General features: G+C 33.7%; 3 protein-coding genes and 1 non-coding gene across 8 annotated transcripts in view; 2 read left to right on the top strand and 2 right to left on the bottom strand.

Moving 5' to 3' along the window:
- The first annotated feature begins 1,939 nt into the window (after nucleotides 1-1,939).
- HPS1 (Hermansky-Pudlak syndrome 1 protein) lies at nucleotides 1,940-4,976 on the top strand. Of its 3 annotated transcripts, none has more exons than XM_069121182.1 (8): nucleotides 1,940-2,366; nucleotides 2,600-2,865; nucleotides 2,979-3,448; nucleotides 3,523-4,153; nucleotides 4,280-4,400; nucleotides 4,464-4,577; nucleotides 4,645-4,730; nucleotides 4,799-4,976. In XM_069121182.1, exons 1-8 carry the CDS (start codon nucleotides 2,247-2,249, stop codon nucleotides 4,974-4,976), a joined length of 1,986 nt encoding a protein of 661 aa, XP_068977283.1. In that variant the 5' UTR covers nucleotides 1,940-2,246. The 3 variants fall into 3 exon arrangements, with proteins under 3 accessions (XP_068977283.1, XP_068977281.1, XP_068977282.1); XM_069121180.1 differs by having other exon boundaries at nucleotides 1,941-2,366; nucleotides 3,523-4,152; nucleotides 4,255-4,400; XM_069121181.1 differs by having other exon boundaries at nucleotides 1,941-2,366; nucleotides 3,523-4,152; nucleotides 4,261-4,400.
- A 675-nt stretch (nucleotides 4,977-5,651) lies between these two features.
- LOC138183796 (BRISC complex subunit FAM175B) lies at nucleotides 5,652-7,929 on the bottom strand. Its single transcript, XM_069121189.1, has 7 exons — nucleotides 7,741-7,929; nucleotides 7,467-7,639; nucleotides 7,224-7,314; nucleotides 6,829-7,141; nucleotides 6,607-6,747; nucleotides 6,188-6,512; nucleotides 5,652-6,119 (listed from the first exon to the last, which is right to left on the bottom strand). The coding sequence occupies exons 2-7, from the start codon at nucleotides 7,551-7,553 to the stop codon at nucleotides 5,679-5,681; spliced, it is 1,398 nt and encodes a 465-aa protein (XP_068977290.1). The 5' UTR covers nucleotides 7,554-7,639; nucleotides 7,741-7,929; the 3' UTR covers nucleotides 5,652-5,678.
- A 569-nt stretch (nucleotides 7,930-8,498) lies between these two features.
- On the bottom strand, nucleotides 8,499-8,581 carry TRNAL-CAG (transfer RNA leucine (anticodon CAG)). Its single transcript has one exon. It is a non-coding gene; the product is annotated as a tRNA-Leu (tRNA).
- A 913-nt stretch (nucleotides 8,582-9,494) lies between these two features.
- Hex-A (Hexokinase A) overlaps nucleotides 9,495-27,161 on the top strand; it is a 34,359-nt gene continuing 16,692 nt past the window's right edge. The window contains exon 1 of one of the 3 annotated variants that reach the window (XM_069121184.1): nucleotides 9,495-9,632. In XM_069121184.1, coding sequence (XP_068977285.1) covers nucleotides 9,576-9,632 — 57 coding nt within the window. In that variant the 5' untranslated portion in view covers nucleotides 9,495-9,575. Of the gene's footprint in view, nucleotides 9,633-11,910; nucleotides 12,174-12,208; nucleotides 12,254-27,161 lie in introns of those variants that run through there. The other 2 variants (XM_069121183.1, XM_069121186.1) reach the window with 2 other exon arrangements.

The following is a 27,161-nucleotide window of genomic DNA, read 5'->3' on the forward strand; positions in this document are numbered from 1 at the left end:
CCACATCACTTACTTTGTCGTGATCGGAAATGGCGTGGTCTCTTCTCGGATTATCTTATAAAACACAAAACTCAAAAAATAATACCGTTTTTCCCCGCAGTTTACTGTTCTGGGCCCATAACCTGTTATTTAATAAGGTTTTGGGTTTATAAACTAACGATTCACTTAGATTCGTTTTCTCCAATATATTTCAGTCTAATAATTCAGTCTTATAACACGTCTTACCACATAGGAATCTCTAAGTCAATAGAACAACGTGGTCGATTTCTAAGACAAAAGAGCGTCGTTAGAAGTCGTACCAACTTAGCTTGTAGCAACCAGTGATCATAACAACTTAACATTTCTCAACAAAATTTTGCTATGAAATTGTGAAGAATACAATTGCAATACGAATACCTCTACAATAGTTGTTCCTCTTAACACAGAATTAATTGTATAATTTAATATATTGCAGATTAAAATTCAAAAACTACAATGATAACTTTTGAAATTTTTGAGCATGATGCTTTATTAAGACAACTACAAGATAAAAATCTCTACATATACAGAAATTATAGGAACTACCTAATAAATATTCTAAACACATGATGCAATCGCGATTGCATCCAATTAACTCATATTATTTATTACACAATTCATATTTGTGTCATATAAATGATGCAATTAGTAACTGTATATGAAATAATACTGATTGCCCAAGTCTCACCGCGTGGCGATCGCTGCGTATGAAGTCTCCCCTATCCACGATCCCATTTGACCCCCTTTTACGAAAAAATTTACTAATTTTATATAAAAACATTTTTAAGCAAGCTCTGCTTTTGATGTAGGGAAGCAGACATCTGTTACGGAGTGACACCGATATACGTTTAATCGCTTCGACTTTCGACACTAAACTGACCGCCAGCGACGAGATTTGCACAATGAATTTTGGTTAACGAGAAATTGAATGCCCCGCAACAAAGTCATTTATTTACGAGTCGGAATTGTCAAATTCCTAGAAAATCTGTGTTCAAGGATAAATATGTTTTTAATGACGAGAATATCGTCTGTTAATATCGTCATAAAATGATGATCAGTAAGCGATTAAATAAACACGTTCTATTTAAATGAAGCAGATAGAAGTGTAGAAAAATGATGATAAAGAAAGCCGAAATAAAAGTACTGATAATGATGAGTTGACGCGAGGCATTCTTGCTCCACAAATTTCATTAGAGGTAGGGATTTTGTAATATTTTGCACCAATAGGAACGCTCGATTTTCCTATGTATGAGCGCGCGCAAATTTAACCTGATCAAATAGACAAATTGATTAAATTGACGAATAAATAAGATATAATAATATTTAAGATAATGTGCATTAACGATTATGAATAATATTATGTTCTTAATGGAAAATCGTCATGTGTTATACGAATATCTACATATCTATTATTAAATAAGATATAATGGAAAAAATAAGGTAAAAATTACTAAAATAAATCAAATGTCACCAATTATTTTGCATCGAATGTCATTGTCTCCATTAATTGTCACAATATTACGCCTCTAATCTTTTAGGGTCAGCACAAAACATAACCAAAGATTTAGAATTAATGTATAAAGCTGAACTAAATATGTAAAAATGAAGCAAACTCAAATTCTGCCTTCTGTTTTCAGTTTCTGCAATTCTTTCCAAGTTCTTACAGAATATAAAATTCTATACCCCGTTTACGATTGTAGAATATCCTATTCTATGAATATTTTATTTATAATTTGATAGAAGATTCCAATTTTAACTCAAATCATTGCTCTATTGAATCGGCAAATATATTAAATAGCATGTAGCATGCGACACAAAAATGGTAAGGGATCAGGTGATTCCCAAAACGTAGGACACAAAAGAACATCACGTGTCATATATATTTGTGATAAAACATTTGTACAGGAGTGTTCGAAATATGCGCTAGAACAGACTTCGACTAAGAGACATCTAACGTACAATCGAAAGATACGTAAAGTAGGTAATCATCAACTTCATCGCTCGTATTTTTATATCGCAAATCTAATTAAACGAGTCTTGTTATAAGTAGTCGCGCATGAACAGTGATTGAAATGACCAGGCTAGAGTACTGGAAATATTAGGCAATTACTTGTCATTTAAAAATGTTTTTGTCAATCGAATCAGCACGAATGTAAACATTAATGTATTGGCAAATATTGATTGACGGAGTCGTGTAATAACAGAAGTATTTTTGATTAAATTATAAAATGAAGGGTATTTTGATCTTCGATCATTTAAACGACGTTCTTTTTACAAAATGTAATAAAAAATTCGCGAATCATATACAAAAATTAGCGAAAATTCAAGGACTAATTTTCGAAAACAAGGTAGGTCTCTACCAAATTTTGCAAAACTTTATATAGTAATTTAAATATCTCTGCTTTGAAAGTTTTTAAAGTCAAGTATATTTTATACTGTTTCAATTCCACAAATATTTTTCTGGAAAAATAAAACTATATGCTTCCAGATAAATTGCATAATACTAATATATATTATATTTACAAAGATTTTTATATTATATTATATTTACAAAGACACTACAAATTTATGTCTTGTACAGAATGTAGACAATGAAGATTCAAAATTAAATCCAAATGTCATAATTCAATTATTCGCACCTATTGTCACATCCCAACATGTAATGGCTTCTCAATTTGGAAATTCTTACACTTCAATGAGATGTCATGATGGCACAAATATGGTGTTTGATGAATTTATGGGATATACATTCATTTACATATCTACAGATGAAGTAGAATTAATGAAAAGAACATTAGGAGTATGTGTGGCAATTGTGAGGCATGTTTGTGGACCAGATGTTGCAGTGTAAGTTTAAATATCATTTATAAAAAAAATTACTTCAAAAAATGGAAGGGTAATTCTATATATTATTATAATTAATATTAATAATATTATTATATATAATAATTTAATTCCAGATTAAAGGTAAACAGGCAGAAAGTCTGTTTAGTTTCATGTCTGTTAGATGCATGGGTGCATTTAAGAAACTGTGAGCAAAGTATGCTTACAGAAACAATAGAACAGCTATCAATAAACACAGACTTGGGTGTATCAATACTAAAAGTGTTGCACGATGCCTGTGACAAATTAAAGGCACAATCTGAATTTTCCAATGTACACATCTTGATACTAGTGGAACAAAAATTTCTTTCATTATACTCCAGTAAAAATGCCCATGATTTGTACGCTTCTGATATATTGCTGATGATGCTTATGTGTTGGGTAGTTAATCAGAGAAGGAAAGGAGATACCCAATGTGCAATAAGTGACAACAATGATGATTGCACTGATATTCTTTTACCTGAAAACAGTTCGTCTAAAGAGGAGCAAATAACTTTTGGATCGAAGCTTTCAAATCCTACTTCAGAAGATATTTCAGATTTGTTTAGTATGGTCTTTACTGCTATAAGATGTTTACATAATTTCATTGTTATTATGTACTAATATGTTACTTCGTTATAGGAGGATCAAGAGAATCTTCCATCAATGAAGGACTTTATTTGTCATTGTTGGATGATGATTTATACAGTAATTTAATTCTACTTGGAACTGAACATGATTATACTACTAACGCAGTTCATATTTTTGAATTAGCAGATGGTATCAATCTTATCATGATAGTAGAAGTGGCTAATCTTGCCACATCATCAGGATTGTACGATAGTTTCCATTATATGAATATTATAAATGGTTTGCAACTTCAAAGAGATATTGACGAATTAAGACCCGCATTTGAAAACTTCGACTTAGCAATGAAAAAAGCTTTGGATGGAATTAAGAAAAATAGAGCTAACGTCAGTAATGATGTTGATATGTGTCAAAGAAGACTGCAAACAAAGTGGGAATTTGTCCGAAAAAAATATATGGATCTATTAAGATCTAGAGACCCGGAATCCATTCTTCAAATTGAATCAAATATGTCAGGTTTCATGGATAATTTAAAAGAATTATATCGATTAATGTGTTTCGACAAAAGCTTCTTAAAGCAGGGCGTTGATGTACTTACGACAGTAGGAAAACTCGTTCGTCAAAAGCTGAATGATTTTAGCGATTTCCTTAAAGTAAAAGCACTCAAGAACTTTACTCTTGGATCATATCCTTTCATAATTATATCTTCATATATTTGTATTATCTTTTTATTTTTCCTTATAAGTTAGATAAAAAAAATATACATCCTTAATGCCATATAATCTACGAGAACTTCCCTAACCATCAACAAATATCTAGAAGAGTTTCCAGGCCTTGTGCACTTCATTTACATAGATAGAACCACCCATAGACTGATTGCTCCAACACTGGATTTCACAAATCCTGAAACTCTTACTCTTACAACAAAAAAGGTAATTTATTAGAAGTTCAAATAAAATTAACGTACATAGAGTAGTTAAGAATTGTTTTTATAGATATGGAACATGGTTAAACAAAGTAGAATTCATTTGGAAGAAGGACATTTATCAGTTATGTGGAAGGATACAACATTTAATTATGCTTACTTCTTGTGGTTCGAAGACAGTTCTGTAAGTAAATAATTTTAAGGCAACAAAACATTGCTACCTTAAATATATTGTTATATAATATTTTCAGGGATCGCCAGTGAAATGTAAAGTTTATTTGAATCATGTGTTGAAAAATTTTCCAGTACCCGGTATATTTTGTGGCGATTATTACAGGTTTGTACTAACGGTACTGAAATATTTGTCTTGTAAATTCTTACTTGACTTATTTTATAATTTCGTAGAAAACTAGCGGAGACATGTTTCCCTAAACTGTCTCCCAATAAAATCAGAATTTATGAGCTTTATTGTGTTCATCTCGGTTTGGCAACATCGTCGTGTGTATTAGAACATTCAAGAAGACTTGCGGCTACGATATGGGAGGTTACAGGTGTTCCAAATAATCCGGCTGACATACTGTAATAATATTTCTTTAAAATATTTATATACAGATAGAGGTTCTGCGCTTATGCGCGTTACATTACAATTATTATTTAAAAAAAGAGAAATATTTATGGAATTTTTAATTATTTACAAGTACTTAATATATGTATTAATTTGTTATTTATAAAAGATGATGATGCAAAATATTTGTATTTATTTTATACATCAAATACTTAATGTAATGGCACAATTTTAAAAAATGTACAAAAAAACAACATATGTTGTATACTTTTTTCTCAATTTCACAATTAATTTAAGAGCGTAGAGCATTGCAAATATTTGAGATATATTGGATATATTATTAAAATAGAACAAAAAAGTGGTAATGCGAATGAGAACATTTTTTAATATAGAACATCCAGAAAAACGCATATTAAAAACTATTCAGTACTTCAGTCTATGATGCCTCTCCACTTTATAATGCACAGATTCGATACTATGAACACGACACAATACCGTTTTATATATCTGTAAGATTAAGATTTTCTAGAAATAGACCAGTCTGCGTATAGTACAAACATGATCAGCTCATATTATATTTATATTTTAAAATATATATTTACATTGCGTGTAGCATAAGCGCTCTAAAATCTTGGTTGATTTGTTTTTGTAGAAATTGTTCTACAAATAGAGCGTTATAAAGCTTTTGGAGTGAATTAAAAATAAGGAAACGATTTTTATTTAATGATTATTAGTTGCATCCGATTTACGTACACTGTCTACTTTTTTCTTCGTAATCTGATTGTAAGACATTTGAAGGGAAGTATTTTGCACACTGTTTGCCTCAGATGATTCTGGGCCTGAAGTCCTTCTAGCTTTTTTCAGTCCTATGTAGTCTTGTAGCAATTTACCTCTGCCCCTTCCAAAACCACTTACGTTCGTTTCACCTCTACAGATCGATTCTTTCACGATTTCTGATTCTATATTAGAAAAACGCCTGTTCTTACTTGATACATTTTCTGTGACATTAACTTTTATTTCTGAAACGGAATTTATAGGCGGTGGTTCTTGACTCGGACTGTTCATTATACTTGTGGTCGACCTCTTCAATTTGTCTTGATCAACATTCTGTTCAGTACATGTTACTGAATTCTTCGGTTTATGAGCAGTCATTGTTTTACTCTAAAACAAAGTAATAGTAAATTTGCGAAAATATACAGAAAACAGTTTGGTTGTTACAATACACGTACAGGTGCAGTAGAATGGTCCTTTATTGTACGAGATTCTTGACAAGTATCATCTAAAGGTTCAATTCTGGATGGAGATGTTTTCTCTGATTTCTGTCTTGCGTCCGTAAATTCATCTTTTTCAGACTCGTAGGAATCAGTTACATTATTTGAATTACCATTAACTTTTGTCTTTTTGATAAGCATGAATTCCTTAACTTGTCTTTCAAGCTCTGCTACTTCAAGATCAGACTTACATAAGTCTGGTATTAATTGACTCAAATGTTCTTCAGCTGCTTTTTGTATAGTAATAGCAGATTCAACAGCAGACGTCTTGGTTAAGTCCAAACTAAAAATAAATAATTTCAAACGACGATGTGGAATATTTTCCTATGATGCAAAAAATCAAAATCATATTTTTATAAGATCATATTCAAACTTACTTTAAAGAGTCTATAAACTTAGTAAATACATCTGGCATATTAGATGATTTTTTGGTAGGAGTAGGTTTATAATCTGAACCTTCATGTGCAAATGAATTACTTCCTAAGTTACTTATTCGTAAAGGAACTGGTTCAAATGTCCTATAATAATCAAATCATTTATAAAAACAAAACTCTTAGAAAATAGCATTGTACAAAACTTATTGTAGTTAGAAAACATACCATTTTTTTTGTCTTAAAAAGACATGTTTAAATTTGTATGTTCCCTTTTCACTACTCGTTGAGGAACTTAATAAACATGTAACAAAAAATTCTTCTTTGCAACCATTTTCATTGGAAAAATATGACGAGAATTCTTTATGCAATAATTTGTCCCTAAATGTAGGTATCAATCCTACATCTCTTCTGAAGTGGAACCAACCTATCACTTGTTTACTCTTATCACGTAAAAAATCCCTTAACTTTTCCTTATTAATTTTGCCAATAGAGTTGTGTAAAGTATCTGGTAATGGACAAGTTACAACAGCCTCAATATCTAAAAATGTCAAAATATTTTACTATAGGACAAAGAAAAATGTTTACGTCACTGAGATAAAACAGCTATTGAATATACTTACTACTGTATATTTTCACTGTTTCTACTTGATTGTATAAATCTGTGTCCGTCTTCCTAACAAATTCAAGTGTTTCTCCTAGCAAAAAGCCCATCTAGAATACGGAGAATTCAATGTTTTCAATTTCCTCGTTCATTAGCTTAGATTATTTTGAGGTTAAGACGCTATATTTCATAATCTAAATGCGAATCATCATGTTAAATGATAAGGCATTATTGGCGACAATGTAAAAAAACATTTTTTTACCTGGGTCCCACTGCTACGAACATTTTCATAAAACAATAATGATAGAGCGGGACCTGAAATTGTAATGAGAAAATCACTATCCGCCATGTTGACAATTAACTGTTATCCGTTTTGCAATTTTGCTTGCACTTTCTATCGTTATGTTTCCTCGTTATGTCGCATAACATGCGTATCTGTAATAATAATAATAATTCACGTTATTCGTTTATTGCGATAGCTGAGTTATTGAGATATTAGAAATCCAACAAGATTTGATAACAACGATCTATCTTACGATCGTCAGTTTGCGCGTCGGTATTAAAATAGTCTTACTATGTTTATATTTACTATGTGTCACTATCAACCCTGTACTGCAATATTTATATAATTATTGTTTATAAGCATAAGTAGGAGTGGAATAATTTATAAGTATCTATAAACACGCTGGAGCAAAGATTCAAGTTACAAATCACGATCGAAACAGCGGATCATTCGATCAGAATGAACTAAAGATTGAAGCAGATAAATCCTGTATTTTAGACTGCAAATGTTTCAATTATCCATACATTCATTTATTTTTATCTCATACCTTTGTTAAAAATGAAATTTACACACGTATATATAACATCATATTTTAACATTTCTACGTTAAAAGTAAAATCTATGTATACAATCATGCATATGCGTCATGCTAATACAATTTGCACGTAACCGGAAATTGCAGGAAGCCTCAGACATAACAGGAAAACGAGAATATCAGTTTAAACATCCAAACTTTGAAATAAAAATATCTTTCTCAGTGATTTTTACCTTTTCAACAAACTATTAATTTCCCTCGAATATACATATAATAAAATAATACGTAATATTTAACTTCCCTAATGAAATTAGGAAGTTAAAAAACACCATATTGAAAAACAAAATTATTAACAACTATTCAGATAGTGTCATTTTTTAATTGATTTCATTTTGTCTGAAAAAATAAGTAAAAATAAATCTTTTTTATCAAATTTGATAACATTTAATTGCGAATGTAGGTGTATAAAAAATTATTGTCAGAAGTGGGATTCGAACCCACGCCCACAGAGTGGACTGCGACCTGAACGCAGCGCCTTAGACCGCTCGGCCATCCTGACATTTTTGATTAACTAATTTTAAAATAAAGTATTAAACAGCGATAATAATTGTTAAAAATAATCGTCATTTAAAAATGAAAAATTGGCCGATCAAGAACAGTAAATCTATTCGAAGTACTTTTCTTTTATCACGTTTGTGTTTTTATGTCACCAAATACGATATTTTTTAAAGACGTGATAATTAATGGCGAGACAGGAAACTTTCACGAGATAAACGTTTATAACTCAAATCTATTTTGATTATATCTTATGTCTGAATATTTAAATATAAATTGCCACAACGTTATGCCCTGGGTTTCTTATAAAACTTCATGAATGAATGATTATCTCTATCTTTAAAAATCTTTGGACCTATCTTTTAGTCATTAAGTCGATTAAGTAAGCAAGAAATATAAAATCAACTTTGATTATATATTATTACAACCGAGTTGATTATAAAATTATAAAAGAATGATATCTTTATGAATCGAAAAGCACGTGTAATTCATATTTGTAAAATTTTGTCTTGCATTACTAATCGTAAAATTCTTAAATCCATCTCTTTTAATAGTTCAAATAATTAACATTCTATCGTTCTATCGTTTATCTAACTATTTCTTGCATCATATACACAAACCGAAAGAAATTCTCTTAGTAAATAATTACGACTTAAAGAGCAAAGGGGCATTCGTTGTCCGTCGAAGTATCGGCGCTCGCTCGCACGTCCTGCCTCTCTCCCAAAATACACCCGGTTCGCACGCGAGTCGCTTGTATTTCTAGACGCGATGTAGATTTCGATGTAGGACTCGTGGATCGCGTGATGTAAGTCTTTAGTGATCTCTAAAGAGGCGTCGAGATTGCCTCTCTGTTGACTTTGGCTCTCTCTCTGTTTCTGTGCCTTTTTTCGACCCATTCTCTTCGAATTTTCAAAGAGGAGGACACAATTTCTTCTTCTCTCATCCTATTATCATCGTGATCGTCATCGTCGTCGTCGTTGACTTAGTGACGCCGGATCATGACGGAGGAAAAACCGGGTGACCTTAACTGGAGTCAAGAGCAGATCGATCAGAAAGTGAGTTGATTTTGTTCGTCCATCCTGGTTTGTGACCTTGAATATCTTCCATCGTTGCGTAAGTGGCCCAATACTGCGCGAAAAAGCTCGCTAATTGTACCAGTCGACCGGTAACTTAAACCACCATGGAAAATAAATCGAGGGAATGGGACTTGTTAACCTCTTGGAAAAATTAATAATTCCCTGTAACCGGAATTTTGCTTCCTTCTGAGCAAACGATATGGATTACGGTCGTATCGTTCTGTAAATATAAAATATAAATAAATACTGATAACTATCTTTTATTTAAATTTTTGCAGGAAAGAATGTATTAGGGTCAGAAGAAGATTAGTTTTTATTTCTTAATTCTATTCTTCTTTCGGATAAATTTCATTTGGATAAGGTTGTTTAATAAAAAAAATTCGACGATAACCAGCATTTGTACGATATTGAGAAAATTCGAGCAAATTTGTTTTAAGCGGTTAGGTAATAGCGATTGTTTCAAATTTGACGACATAAATATAAATGTGAATATCAAGTATAAATAAATGCATGTGAGCTTATATACAGGTTCGCAATGACGAAAGGGTTAAGAAAACCTTCGTTTTCCGTAAAATAGGACGCGGTGACGATTCAATAATTGATCGCGATGCCGAGAATGCCCACGTTTGGAGGCTATCGATTACGAAACAATCGTGTTTTCGCGTCCCTTTTGGCGACCGCGATTATAATCCATTATTATAATACGAACGGATTATAATATAATTATGATCCATTTGCAAACTAGAAATCAACGAAAACTTCCCTTTCGTCCTAATAAAAAAAAATATCTAACTACGAATTCTTCTCTAAAATTAAATAAAAATAAAAAAATCTCGTCGCCAGACAAAATTTCCAACTACGATTCCTTTTCTTAAGAAGAGCAGAAATCACAGCTTCCAACTGAATATCATTCGTCATTATGCATTTGGGATCTAAAGTCATCATCCCTAATTCACCCCGTAGGTAGATGCTATTATATTGGAGACGAGTTCATTGAAAACGATCGCGGCGAGGATGCGGGTCAGTAAGCCGAGATGAAAATTGGCGATGTATCACGCGTGCTCTGTATCGTACATTCTCTAAAAATCACATTCTTAATGATTGCACTAGCGATGTCACATGTGGTGGCCATCAGGGCCTTCGAAATCGATCATCCGCAATTCTTATGACCTCGTGCCACCGTGTCGAAGAACTCCGTTATTTATTCTCTTCTTCTTATACCGTCATCGTCTGCCGTGTATCTATATGTAACGACGCGACATTTAGAAACACTTATACCTACTCTATACCTTATACTCTATTTTCCTTCATCGGATTTTTCCATAACGACTTTATTTCTTTGCATTTGAAATGAACATAAAATATATTCATAGATATTCATAGATAAAATATATTCATATTTGATTGGATCTGGTTGGATCTGAAATATTATGGCTTCTTTGTTTCAAGAAGATTTAGTGGAAAATTTTGTAGGAATATTCTACGAAAATCATATCTCCGAATAAAAGTATTTTTATGAAATAATCGTGCGTAGCCCCTTATGAACGTCGATCTACCAACCCTCGGTAGTCAATTTTTTCCATCGATCTACGCAACAATTGATCTTCTTCTTAGGTACCTTACAACCCTAAGCATCGATCAGAACATATCCTCGACTCTTTCGGCGCTACCCGATTCGTTACTGTAATCATGTCTGAACAGAATTTCTAATTTCATCCGTAGACTTATAATCGATGCATTAATTTATCAGAAAGTAAGATTTGTAAAAAAATTCATCATAATTATTTTTCATTATGTAGCAAAGTCTAATCCTTTTCATAGATAAACTGAAGAAAAATTCACCAGTTAGGTATTTGATCACAGAAATCTGTTCAGATCGCAATATCTATACAATAATTTCAAACTTTCCGAAGAAACTTCGCAATACGAATTCTACGAAAATGAAAAATTCCATCATCTTCGTTGGTAGAATTGAAGAAGTTTGCGTGTAGAGGCATTAATCGCAGAAACGTAAGCAAATCGCATTATCCTTGCAACGATATAAAGATCGGAGAATAAAATTCAGGGCGAGAATCCGGCATAACGATGACTGTTATTGATCGCACATCCCCCGTTGAAACGTTCGAATTTCGGATGGCGGTGCGCCTTGACCGTGGAAAACTTCCGCTCACGCGCAATGGAGTCCGCACGCGGCCGCCTTTCTTCGCGGACGAAAGAGCCTGGACTACGGCGTTGATACGTTATCTGACGCGTTTTCCGATTCTATCCATGTGCCGCGAGACAAGGATCGGCCAACGATTAGTCAAACGTAGTTTGCGTCAGGAGGAACAGGTGTCCAACGAGTTTCATCTTGATCGAGAGGTAAAACCGGATCAGTGGGTCAAGGCTGTTGACATGAAGACGAAAAACAGGTCGCTGTTCAGCAGGATGTGCAAGTGCTACGGCAGGAAGTCGGAGTCGCGCGCGCGAGTACACCAGACCGAGGACGAGTCGACAGCGGTACCGAAGCTGTCCGACGAGGTAACCATTTCTCGTGTTCCGGGATCTGCAGATTTCGAATAACGTGAATTATGTTGTGCAAACGTACGCGGACTAAATATGTACGTATCTGAATTTTCTTCAGCTTTGGTATTTTATTAGTAACTAGGATAGCAATCGAAACATCGAGACCTTTAACCTAATGTTAGCCTTTGATCGATACATCTGCTGGATATTAGGGGTTGAAGTAGAAAGTTAAATTAGCAAAACCGAAAGTGAAAATGCAGGTGCGCTTATTTCGTTTCACCCTTTGTTCTTTTATTGGAGACGAATCGGGGGAAGTACGATATTCAATACTGTACGTTTTCTCTTTTTCTTTGATCGAGGATATAAGGGCTGTTTAAATCAGAAATTGCAATGTTAAGTTAACTGCGTGTCTTTGTTTCATTTATGTTCGATTATTAATTATTTATACAAGTAGAAAGGGTGCCGCGCAGCTCAGTGTGCAAACTTTGTCAGCGTGTTCAACAAGTAAAAACAAGTCAAAAATGTCATGTAACGAAAAGTGCACAAATGTTTGATTAAAACGTTGTAACAAAAGTACGAAAGCTAGATATGCTTATACGTATTTACGTTTTGAAACGCCATCCGCCTTTATCAATGCGAAGTTGATATTGCTGTGCCGTCGAATTTATCGTAAACCGAATTTCATGGCGATTTCGTCGCGTTTCTTTTTCGCGCAATCTCGTCTTGTCGAATGACAAGAATAAAAATGAAACGAAAGACCGTAGGCGTACGTTTGCCATCGTGCACGAAAACAATAAACGTATGTACGACGTATGCATCAATATATCTCATGAACGTTACGTATCCCGTCTTATATTAGACTAAACTACGAAAAAGAATATCGACGTACACATCGCATTTCATATTTTTCTCATAACTTTTTAATGGCGCATTTATGTATTCTTCGCTACATGACATTTTAATCCTACTTTTACCTAGCCAGGACACACTGGCATTGTTTATACGCTAAAGTGCAGCACATCCTGTCCATCTAATTTTCTATAATGTTTCGGTAACTTGAGAAAGAGTTACGTAGATCAAATACAATTATATTACAATGATGTAGCGCGGTTCTTGTTTAGAATTAATTTACGATGCACTGTATCGAGTATCGCGTCGTGCCAAAACTTCGCGTCGTAATAGGGGAAGAAGTAGTGCGGTGAACCTTGAAACTCTTTATTTAAACAAAATCACATTGGCAGCGGAATCGTAGTGCAATAGTTGTACATTGTCGTTACGTAGTTCAAATCTGATTTATTCTCGTCACAGATAGAGATTTAAGAAGTTCCATGTCAAGTACTGTATTGATATCGACGATTCATGTATAGACGACAATCTCTCTTTTAATTTCAAACGTAAAAGTGACGATAAGTAACAATCGCTGCTTAAATCGAAATTCTTCCAATTGAAAAGGCGTTGAAGTACTTTAACGTTTCAATCTGATTAATTTAATCTATATATGTAATATATTTTCGTGACTTTCTTAATCTACATTAATACCGTCAGGAAAATTGGTCTTATTTAGAAATTTCTACATCTCTGATTCGATATCTTCTCTCAAGTAAAATGTCTTCAGCTGCGAAGAAGAAAAAAAACAGCTTTAGCGTATTATTAACGCTAATAAACGATCTTTTTCAAGTTTCAACGCATTTATCAACATGTTTGTCCTGAATTTTACAGACTGCGCGATATTAATTAAACTTTGTCCAGAAAAGATAAAAGTCTATAATCAGCACAATCTGAATAAAGTTCGATTAAAAATAACGCAATCCACCTAATATTCTTATCGCGTCTCGAATAACAAAACGGAAAATTTAGAATTTGACGCCATTATCGTTTGATTATCATCTTTAGAATTCCTCGCTTTCGAATAAAATTGATTTTATGATATCGCGTCGTTAGGTAAAAACTGGCAAAGCTTCTACTTTCTTTAAAATATAAAATCGTGACTTTAGACTAGACATTGGTATTCGTGTAGTTCTTATCGATCTCGACGAACTTCAGTTTCTTTCGAAAGTGTTGTTTTATTAAAAATGTCCAATTATAATCATTGGTAAATCGATCGAATTTCTTTTGATACGTTATGGAGCACGGATACGTTCCGGGGGAGAATTTGGTAAACTACAAGATCTTGATTCGAGAAATATTTTTGGGGCGAAAAGTCGATGAGAAAAGATTGATATTACTGTGGGTTTTCAGCCAGTAACCGTGGTCGTTCGCAGACCATGTTGCAAGCAGCACAACGAAGAGGAAATGTGCGTGCCAGCAATCTCTAAAAAGGCAATTAAGTAATTTCAATCCTTCTTTGCAACCAATTTCCAATTCTCGACGTGTTTTTATACTTGCGATTCTATCTTAATTGCTTCGTTGAAATCAAACAAGCAAACAAACAAACAAACATTGAAAAGAGATAGAGACGACGAAAGGTATTAGTGGAGAAATTTTATTTTCGTTTGATTAACGATAGATCAATTTTTCCAGAGACGTTAAATCTGATAGATCAAAGACACTGATTTTTAGGACTTTCATTACTCTGACCTTTGATCTGTACCTTCTCGATATTGCGATCTGAACTTTCTCGCAACTTCATGACGCTATGATTGCGGCGCTTCGTATCTATCTTTCAATATAAAAAATTTTTATTTATTTTCGTGTCAATTTTGCTCAGGATGATTTTCACGCGGAAAGTTTCTTAGTTGTTCTCTTCCACTGCAAAGGAAAATGGCCTGCACTCGTACTACATGCGTTTTGCAAGACTCAACACTCAAATCTGTGAGTCGCTATGGAAAGCTTCATATTTTTTAAAATAGCTAGAGTTAATTTCATCCGAACGTGCTACCTTTCAAACATAAGCTGCCTTTCTTTCAGATTTGACAGATTTATCGATACTGTTTAATTTTATAAATTCGATTTTAATTTCCTCTATGTGCCCTCTTCTAACGGTATACACAGTTTTATTTACAAACTAATCCTTCTTAAATCTTCAAGACTGTTTTGACATTATATAAAAACACACTTGTCTATTATCAGACAAGGTCTATAATTCATACGATAGCGAACACACTGTCAACGACTATGGCAGGATATGCAAATAACTCGGTACGTGACACTGGAAAATGGAGGATCGAATGTTACATAAGCATCGAAATGGTAATGTGGTGGTACGGTCTAGCAAATTATCGGAGGTTTCATAGAAAAAAAGGAGACTCGAAGGAGGAGGAAAGAAACCGACAGAAATAGAAAAAGAAACGAGAGTTTTACTGTAACAGCGAGTTCGTTATCGCAAAAATAAGACCTTCCTGTTCGACGCTAATAATTAGCATTAGGAAGATAAGAGTAATTCTATCGTGTCTCGTAAGCAGATTAGAAATTCTATGGTATCAATTATTCTAAACAAGTACGACTCATTTTTATGCAATGGAAGATTCTATTTAATTTATTCATTCGTTGCGAATTTAATAGTAAAGTGGTGAAGCGTATGACGCATGCGATATCTTATTTTTCTGAAAATAATCTTCTGCAAGTAGTTCGTTGTTTGTTATTTAGAATTGGAATAATAAATCTATGGAACGAAACGAAAACAAATTATTTAACGTACTATTTGGACTGCATACATATAAATCATCTTCCAATACTAGCACAAAGTATATCGTTCTTTTATCTTTTAAGAACGCTATTAATTTTTAAACTTAACTCAGACTAAACTAAAACTAAACTAGTTTTTTAAACATAAAATATCATTCTAATCTCATTTTTATCGTTTCGAAGGAACGTCGTTAACAGTGAGCGTAGTTCTTCAAATAGCTAAATTTCAAGGATTAATTGCTCAAACGAAGGTCGAATTGATTTACTCCATTCACATTTTCTAGATCACGGAACACGTGAATGCCTAATGTTAGTCTTACGATTCAGTAAAAGATGCTATCTTTCGTTTAATTTACGATCCAAGTTTCATTATTTTCGTATTTCCATTTTCACGTTCTTTCATACGCGACAATAAAATATCGCGATAATTGCTAATTCGAAAGACCGACTTACACGACTGTTCATCAATATTTTACAAAAAGAGAACACGCTTATTGCGATACATCGGTATTAAGGAAATGACGATAATTACTTGGAAATGTGATCTCCTCGCCGATTTCGATGTCCTTAAAATATGTTGTCAATGTCATCGCTTTGAATATTTATTATTTATTATTTATTATTTAACAAATAATATTTTCCTACATAACTTCCTCCCAGATAGCTACTAACAATTTCCTAGATAAATAATCATGCGCAGTAGTACGCGATGATACGACAAACTGAATGTTTAAATTATGATCGATGATATCCATTTGTTATGAATAGACGAAAACATTATCACGAACAAGTCTGGTATTCCCTGTGTACTACTGGGAAAATGTTCTTGTAAAAAATAGCCTGATCTATGAAATCTTGTATCGCGAATCATTTACAATTCTCTTTCTTAATTTAATCGTAAGATTAGAAAATTTTCCTCTTGCGACAGAGAATTGCTCGGTTATGCGAAATTTCTCATTAGCTACGTGTTTTTATATTTTTTATTGTACATTCGTGGTTTTAAAAATTCCACGCTATCGGAAAGTCGTCAGATATCCGAAGGAGTAACTTTACAACCATCATTCATCGTTATATACTTATTTTATTGTTGTCATAATTCCACATAGAGATACCGCACAATATAGATCAAAGTAGATTTAAAGAGAAGAGCTGTTAATCTTAGTGACTTGTTTTGAAACTTATAGCAGTCGTAAATTAATTTACTTGCCTGTAGATATATTTTTTACGAAGCAAAAAGATGAATATGTGAATGATCCAAGTACCACGGTTGCGTTTCCTTTTGACACCGTAGTTTCGTAAATAGTGTTAAAGATATCCACGTATCGAGGGTTCAACGCTCTTTTGGTATTTAAGAATTTCACCAAGAGAAATGACGAATGGATTTCACGTCCAACTTTCGATTAAGCGTTCACTTCCAAACGTAATTTTCACTGCCGCGTTTTATGTATTTTTGAAGACTCATACGTATTTAATACCAAACTTTGGTCGATCAAAACGTCGTTGTTCTATTTAAATTTTTAGTCTACTTACTGATTGGTTATATATAATATGTTCTCAACGTTATCATTTTAAACAACTTTTCCTTACACGTATATAGGGTGGTCGGTTTTAGTTTTCCAGTTATAAGCAAAACTATGTTTGCTTTCATATATTTACTGCTATTCTATTGTACAGTTGAGAAGTGTGTCTTACGCTAACCAAATATGTTTGTAACAAGTATATTTGAACGAATTTATCTGAGTATTTTCCTTCCATATCAACGTCACTGAATTTAAATCACTCATTTATACCGCTATCCTATCAGTAGCCGAAACCTATCCACTCCTTTTCATTTGGAATTCCGTGAGCGGAATATTCGTTATTTTTTCCATTCCTTACGCGTCACTATGACATACTTTTCTGTATAGCTCGGATATTAAAGCCGACTAGACTACGTAAGGCAACCGAACATACTTTTGCGTGTAACTCGAAAATTAAAATCAACCACCCTATATATGTATAAGAAAAAGTTGTTCACAATGATGTCCTTGACAAGATATTTCAAGGGCATCGAAATCGACGAGGTGGCGACTATCCGGCAACTCGGCCACACCTCTTAATTGCATTGAATTTTAATAAGGCATCCAACAACCTCTACACAATTTTTAATACAATTTAATCGGAATATCTTTGGGAATAGCATTCAATTGGCTGCTGCGTATGTCTGGTCGAAAAATCTAGTAATTCTAAATAGTTGTGTGCGCGCGAGAAGACGTCAAAGACAAAGCAACGATGTTTAACCAGCATGGAACAGGATTGACGCGCTGTTGCATAATGACGACACAAAACGATACTCATGTGCAACGCGATACTCGATCCATGTAATACGTTGGCCAGGTTTACGTTTTAGTCGCAACGTTTTCTCCCAATTCGTACTACGAACTGTAGTGCATAGCATCTTACTTCGATCTTCTCCTTCTGCTACTCGATTTCACGAGACTGATAAAACCCAAAATAGAAATAAGGAAAACTAATTAAAAAAAAAAAAGATAGCAAATCATTCCGAAACCTAAATTTGGTTTCGAAAAAATGAATCGCGATGAAAAGGATATTCCTTTCGATAATTGTTTCGAGTTGACGAAGTTCGATAATCGGAGATTCGGACCGAGGAATAACGAATTATGTTAATCTACAGTTAGTCCGATGTTTGTCTATTATGATTGATGGTTTCCAGTTTATTGGACTTTGATTGACTACAATAACGTTCCATTGGAAAATGTGTTCGATTGCGTAATTCCTAAGCAGATTGGTTGTTATCTCTTTCTCTGCTGCTTGAAGAATGCCGCATTGGAAATTACGGAATGTACGTGCGGGTTGCAGTCGCAAATATCTGTTTTACGATTGTTATTGTGTCAGCAGGTTTGTCCTACCGTTTGGTTTTTAAAAGTACGCGCGATTATAAATAAATGTTATTAAACTCGTTTAGAACGCGTGTCTAGGAATTTAGATTTAGATCGAGGCACTCGGAATTTACATAGACATAGACAGTAGACACTTGTTTATCTCTGTGCCAGTTTAGTTCATATATTGGAAAGAATCAATTGATCCCATTATACGATGCGCCATCTCAACGTCTGCTAGACAAGTGAGTCATCGCTGATGATTCATTTTTCAAAACTAAACTAAAACCATATAGATAGACCGTAGACGTTTACGCAATTTCACGTTTTTATCGACGTAATCGAACAGCGCTCGTAGAAAACACTGTAAGCGCCAGAATTGAAAAATTTCGATGTTTTATTGGGAAATGGTCTGCATACCGACAAGAATGTTGTGATATAGAATTTAAGTGCCATTTTCCTTTCCAAATATTATTAACAATGCTAAAAGATGATGTCACGATGTTGCCCCTATAGAAAACAAAATACCTGTACGAACAAACATTAGTTGATTGTTTTCTGGCTTTTGTCTATGCAATGTATCTGAATGAATGGAACATCGAGCTTTCTTTACAACTAACAGGTGGCACGTGCAAGGTTTTCTACGGATATACTTTCGTTTTTCATGGATTTGCACTATATCGATACATAAATTTTCTCTTTATACTGAAAAACTTGTTTCTTGGCACTTGCGGTGCTGTTTTCTGCGAGCATTATTCAATTAACAAAATACACCTATTAAATATTATACTGGGTGGCCTAAATATATTCTTCTATATTATGTTCGTTCTCCAGGTTTTTAGGCTTTCAAACTTCCTATAAATATACAAATATCGACGGTCGATTTACAACAATAAATAAAATAAGATCATCCCTGTATCCATAACTTTAATTTCAATTATTAGTAAATATTAATACAATTTATTATTAAGAAGTATTATGACGAATACTTTCACAAATGATCGCCTAACTAACCGATGCGCAAATTAAATCGCCATGGTCGAGCTACGTTTAAACGTTGCAATCTTCTATTTAAATCTCCTATCGGCATTGTTACGGATCGGTTCCATCTAGAAAGCGTCAGACGACATTGAATAATGTTTATTCTTACTATGATTTCGAGATGCAACTTAAGCAGGGACAACTTGACTCTCGTTAACCCTCTGCAGGCGATAAACGATACGGATACATACTGTGCGGCAATCTTAACGATAATTTGAAAATTATTATACATAGAATATTATTACGAAAGGAATAGATCGAGCAAAAGCGGGAACACGCAAAAAATGTGATTTAGATAATATTGGGAATTAGAAGAGGAATTGTTGATAAAATCGTAATCATTGTTACGATAAAATTTAAAAGGCCAGGTTAAAAATAAAAATCGTTATTGGCATCGTCATCGCCTCGTGGCGTAAACAACTTTTCATTAAAATTAATCCTCGCGTTTTTGTTACGGCTTATTAGAGATTAATTCAGTGATTTTAGAGACGTGAACAGGAAATTTGTATCAAAGTTATTTACGTTGGACTACTTCGAGGCACTTTATACCATATCGGTATATCATTATAAAAGAAAGCTATAACGCTATAACGTTATTATATAATGCAGCGAAGTTCTTTACGCCGCATTTGCGCATATAGGTCGTTAATCTAATGATTAATGATCTTAATATTTAAAAAATAACCTAATAATTCACCATAAAATTAGAAAATAAATTCTCCTTTAATAATGCAAAAAGTCTCATATGTAATGAAGATTCTGCCAATTCATTCGCATTCGATGATACGTCGGACGGACACGCATTGAATCTAATTAAATTCATTGAACTCGTCAGCTGCACGTTGAACATCGCATACTTAAGAAACACGCATGCGTTGAGCGTCGTTTATTGAATGGATACATCGGATCGCGAACGTTTCAATTGTACGTCAAACGAATCGTTAGAAATATGAGCTATGGACGACGGTCTGTTTGAACGTCATCTGGATTAGAGACGTGGAACTGGAAATTTTTAATTGCTACATCTAATTGTCCGTTTCAGTAAGTCGTAGGAGAAGAATTCCTCCACAATTATACACAGATCGTAGACTGCGAACGTACATGCATTTATGACAAATTGTAATGGTACAAGATCGTACAGGATCAGAATGCGCGTAGCACGCAGAGATAAATAAAATAAAATGTATTCGTATTACGGAGTTATGTAAGAAATGGAACTTCGAATAATTGCTTATTGCAGGGGAATAAGCCTCAAGTGATAAAAAAATTCGAGATTTCTTGGAACCTTGAGAACCAAAGATTCATTTATCTTTAAATATTCCTCGAGATTTCCAAGAATTTCAAGTATCAAAATATGTTCGAAGAGATTTGCCAAAGAGATTTGCCACGCAACTAGACAAAGTTACAGTGTGAAACAATGGGGTCTTTGTCCGAAGATGGCAATCAGAAAACCAATGCTTAAGCGTATTTACGTTCCGCTTGCGAGTAGATTGACAAGCGTTCACATTATCATCGATAATATAAGGATATAAATATAAGAACAAAGATGATGCTTCTCGCGATCTTGCGGTAAATTTCCATCGAAAGATGGATTTTAAAACGATGAAAGAAAGCGCGAGAATACAATCCACTGGAACACATTGCCGCGTTATTCGGGTATTTATCAGTTTCGCGTTAGAAAATTAGAAAATCGAAGGATTGAGAAAAATGGAAGATGGAAGAAATTAAAAATGTAGAATTCACGTTTTAAAGATACATCGAATGTTTCTGGAAAGATCAACAAATTTATTGTATTCCTCGTTTCCTCGAACGTTTACTAGAAAATCTCCGACTAATTTTTTGCATCTAAAATTAAGGGGAACTCAACAAATATTCTCACGTATAATTGTTTTGTCGACTCGAACTGATTTACGATAAGTGACGAAATATACATATGTGTGATTTAGCCAATGTCTAATCATTTGCGATTAAGATAACAATCTGTTTAACGACGAAATATTTTTCTATCGTCTTGTTTTCCACTCTGGCATGAAATATTTAATTTACGTAAGACGTAATTGAAGCGATTGAATATTGAACTCGGCTGGTGTAACTAGCAATTACGTAATTTTATTTAACACCGTTCGATTATTTCTTGTTCCAATCTTCGGGCCTCATCTTAATTAATTTTATTAGCCAAAATACCGATGTCTCTTATCGATTCCGCGATTATTACTAGTAGGAAAATTGTACACGATTCACGTTATTTCAAGGAGATAAAACGAAAGTATATGTCACATTTTTGTTGGAATATTCGTTCATTTTTTGAGAAAAAGGTAAATAGTTCTTTTCTAATTTTTTGCTCTTTAACATAGTAAGAAATACATGTTCATGAGTATTCTGTAAGTTTACACATAATGGACGTTTGTTAGTAAAATTCGTTTCTTTCTATTTTTTTTTTCTTTTCTTTTTTTACGTGACAGATAGTTTTATTACTTACGAGGGAATAAAGAGACATCAGGGTCGAGGACGTATTTAAAACAAAATTTACTAAGATGTGTACTATTTGCGTGTATTCTTATATAACGCTTCCTACATTTTTTCTGCCTCGAAGATCATTCGATGACAAGTACAAGGAGAATTACAGGGTTCTGTTTTTTAGACATCGCCAAAACAACACGTGACTTCATAATTCTTTAATTTTCATGATTTTATCTCTGATCAATTTATTTTACAAATTTCACGAGTTTCAAATTTCGTTAAAATTACATAACGGCAAGTATTCATTTCTTATATAAAAACATTTTTATCGGATAATAATGGTGAACAGTGATACGAACGATTGAAATTAATACAATATAATATATTCGTATATGATTTGATACACACACTAGATAAATTTGAAAAGTTCCGAAATTTCAAATAAATTTATCCCTTTAATTCATCAGTTAATCTCTGAGTAATCAGGTTTCATAATTGCCGATGTATCGAGTTTATAATTAAATTTCACTTAATAATCTTTTTGAAACACGTTGTATATAATATCTTTCACGTTCGAATCAAAATGCATCTAAAGAGGTAGAAGCCTTCGTTTCATGGATCAGACGTGTTTCAAAAGAGAAAATGCTCACATAGTTCCAAGGAGATGATTACGTGAGCCTGAACACGTACGTATGAAGTTCGAGCCAGGGCCACCGGTAAAATTCGTGCAAATCCTCGTCTCGGCCTCGCCCCATTCATCTTTCTATTCATTTCCGATATATATATATATATACACGATCGTTTAAAAATAAAACAAGCTACCGCAACTGGTTTTTACACGACTAGGCGCCTCTTACTCGACCTTTTTTATTTTATTAAAATCGTCAAAATATTGATCGAGTCTATCCTTTATCGGAATATAAAAATTTGCTCAACAGTGGACACGCTATTTCACACGTATTCTTCTTGAAAACGATTAAATTATTCTCTGAATTTCATTTCGTGACCACTGAATCGCTAGTATTGCTTAAGATACATACCTCGAAAATCGATCTATCCTTATTCATGCATATTACGTTCTTCGTACGGTGACGAACGATTCCGCGTCGATTATTATTATTATTGACAGTCAAGAACTATGAAATTCCTAAGCAATGTATCGATCGATAAAAGGACGTTACCGTAGATCCACGAGGTGTTTCTTTAGGCGTGACTATCGCCGCTTGCTCTTTCGCATCGGCGCAACGCGACGATTTCAGCGCTTATCACGTGTGACACGCTGGTTTCAAGATTAATTTTCGTGGAACACCTCGTGGAACGTGAATGAATTGCCGTATCGCGGCATTTTTCTGTCGGTGTATTCGTAGCGATTGTAATTATTAAAAAACTCAATGAGAACGTGGACAAACCTTAGAACTTCAGGAACTTCGTCCGCTTAAAGAAGATAAAAAATTAAACGGCGCGTAAAAAATTAGACAAACGTGCGAGAATTCGAGGATATGCGATTCATAGGTAGGAAAATTGGAATTTCGAACAGTCTTTGGATAAGAAAAGGATCCTGTAGGGAACTAGCTCAGCGTGTAGTTGAATGCTCACGTATGCAAAGAGAAAACGAAGATGCGTGAGAGCACACACGTTTTAGTTGACTGATCACATTCTTCCGTCGATGACGAAACCTCCGTTCATACAATGCACGAATTCCCTGCGGTTTAATTATCGGGAAACTGGTATTCCCGTGTCGGCTGTTATTTGTCAAATTAGCGTCAATAGCGTAAATAATTACGGCAATATCGGGTTGCAAGCGGGAAAAATGTATAATTAAGCAATGTGATCAGAAAGACTTTTGTTTCTATATTGCCATTATTTTTATTATTTATTTTATTTATTTATTCTTCACCCATACACCGTATGTGTTTGTGTATTTATTTCTAACATAAAACCATCACACAACTAGTACTTAAAATATAAACGATGTAGCCATTAAAATTGCCAAATGTAGCCAAAAAAAAAATATTTAAAAAATTACTATTCGCTATTACTAAGTAGCAAAGAGCTTCGAAAGTATAAAATAATATAAAAATAAGGTAATTATTTAGAAAGCTGCCAGCATCTTGGATTTCGATGATTTTTTACGTGTTATCGAGCTGATGATTCTTTACAGGCAGAATTCGCCGTTGTGCTACCGACAGTTTTTCTCGAAAATTTCGAGATATTTTCTTGTAAATATCTCGAACGCTGAAAGAGTCCGACGATAAAGCACAAAGGAAAAAATTGTTCGAAATATTGATTTCTACAATGTATTAAAAGATCATGGAAATCCAAGGTGATGGCAAGTTTCTAAATAATTATGGAAAATAAACAGGCTAGAAAGGCAAAGAAGATTTGGTAATCCTTTTAATTTTTAATTTTTGAAAAGAAATTTTAAGGCGATATAGAAGACAACGTTATTAAATGTTATCTTTGAAAAGTAGATCATAGTTTATTTCGCAATTTCGTTTCTATCTATTTTTAGTCGATAATTAAATTCGAAATTGAACTTAATTGAAACACCCAAAGAAAGGTGTGGTCTTGTTTCTTTTGTTTGAGAATAAACGATACCATTGGTTTGTCCTCTGCATTATCGAAGTTATCTTTATTGATATTGCGTGCAAAGAAGAAATTACGGGTATTACACGAAAGCATCAGCGTTTTATCTCTTTTATCGTAAAAGAAATTGTTCCTGGACGATTAAAAGCTATGGCAACTTAACGACGTGACTTTTTCGTCTCTCTTGATCGCAATACGATATTTGCAAATCCTTTTCTGGTCATAAATTTGAAGATATCGTTCCCATATAGCAATCTTTATCCGTGATACAATTGTTGTGAAATTGCGGTGTGCGTTTCGGATAACTTTTTCTCGTCGACTAAGGCTGTCTGTTCGTTCCTTTGTTTCAAAGAATCTTCGTAATTAATGTGGAATTTAATCCAGTTTTGATTTCACCTAGATCTTTGTTCTGTGTTTGCATGAAATTTTTTGTCATATTTCCTATCCACCGACTTGAGAATTATTAGAAAAATTTATACGGCGCTATGAATAATTACAGACTCAAACGCATTTTCTGCATTATTTGTTCAATGTTTCCAAGAAACCGCAGATCATGTTTGGATATGTTAAGTGAAATTGTTTTTGTAAAGTGTAAATTGAACGCTATAGGATATCAGGAGATGTTACTTGACATTTATCGAAAATTATTACATTTCATAACCGAAATAGAAGATAAAAAAGCAAGTTTTCAACAAGATAATGCTCTTATTCACACAGCCGCTAAGTATAAAAATATGGTATCAAGATTTCGGAATGGAATTATTATCATGACCAGTATTCAGTCTTAATCCGCTTACGATCGAAACGCTGCGAGGAATTCTAGCAAGAAAAATTTACGATCAAGAGAACCCACTTACGGAGGATGTCGTCGAACTCAAAAAAAAGGATAAACAGAAAGAATGAAATCTGCGAAAACGGATATTGAAAACGAAAGTTTAAATAAGTTAGATGATAGTGTACCTAACAGATTAATAGAAGCAATAAAAAATAAAATTCACTAAACGCTGAATGAAAACTTCACAATATTATATTTTTATATTTATATCATTATATAATTAGTTATAATTAATTAATTATTTATATAATTAATTCGTAGTTGTTTACGGCCGAGAATGTAATTTTGGAAGAGAATCTAATTTTTTCTAGACTTCGAAAGAAGAAGATTTTTGTCGTATCTTCAGTTTTATTTTACATTGTAACACGAAAAACCTGAAAACAGTGTAGAGTTTATAACTATCCATAGTATTGTATTTTTATAAATACGAATAAAGAAATGGGATTAAAACCAAAATTTTCTTCAGCTACTAGAAATCATGACTGATTTTTTAAGTTTTTATGTGTTCTTGCATAATTATACGCAGTTTATACACTTTTGTATCTTCAAAATTTCTCGCAAGATATCAGATCTTTGGCTTTGATCGTCAAATATGAATGGTAGCTTTTTCCTGTCATGACAAACTTCGTTTCTCGTTTTACTTGACACGATACGTTCCCTAACAGTTATTTAGCTGTCGTTGGAAATCAATGATTCGCGGAAATCGGAATATATTTAGAAAGCACGTGAAAACGCGGCGGACCGTCATTGAAAAGTCTCGTGTACTCACGGAAAGGCAACGTCTTTCTTACGTTCCCTAAAAGAAGAATGTCACGCCGATGACGTCAAACAAAAGAGGGATCGACCGTACGAGCCCTCGCAGCCGACCAATGGCACGTTCGTTCCCTCGATGAAACCAGCTGACTGTTGCGTTGCGTCAGCCCTGAAAGACTCGAAGTTTCAGGCTTGAACGAACACACGCGTGACTATACTTAAGCGCGCGTATTTCGATGGAACGTGAGAGACTGCACGATGTTTCTCAGCCGATGGCATAATCGAACGATTCTCTTACCAATCACATACAAGCTTTACAGATGCAATTAATATCACGTGCTTATAAAATTGAATAAAATCCAAAGTTTGTACGTTTCGAGGGTTGAAACAAGTACGTAATTTGAGACTTTTGTGTGTATACTAGCAGCCTTTTAGCTTACAATTCATTCCGTTTCATCGGCAAGAACGCATGTTAATCTTTAACGAAGGATAAATTTTAATAGGATAATTATCTCCGAGCTCGCTATTAATCTTCTTATTTTCATTTCTTGTCTTAGATTGGAGTCCCCGAATGTATATGCCATGCTCTCAAAATATACCGAGGCCCCTATAACGTTCTATTTTAAAAGATGTTGATGTTCGAACTCTCCTTTTCTTACCGCCCAAATGAATTTATAGCGCGTCTCGCCTTTATATTCGTATAAGAAAAATAGGCACCAGATCCTAAAACCGTTATTAGCAAGCTTTATTCGTATTCCCATAAACTATCACACATTTCTGAAGATTAATTGGAATTTTCAAAAGTCAATGTTACAGACACGCGTG

This window comes from Bombus flavifrons, chromosome 10 (genome assembly GCF_040668555.2).
Source record: "Bombus flavifrons isolate JBK064 chromosome 10, iyBomFlav1_principal, whole genome shotgun sequence".
NCBI lineage: Eukaryota > Metazoa > Arthropoda > Insecta > Hymenoptera > Apidae > Bombus > Bombus flavifrons.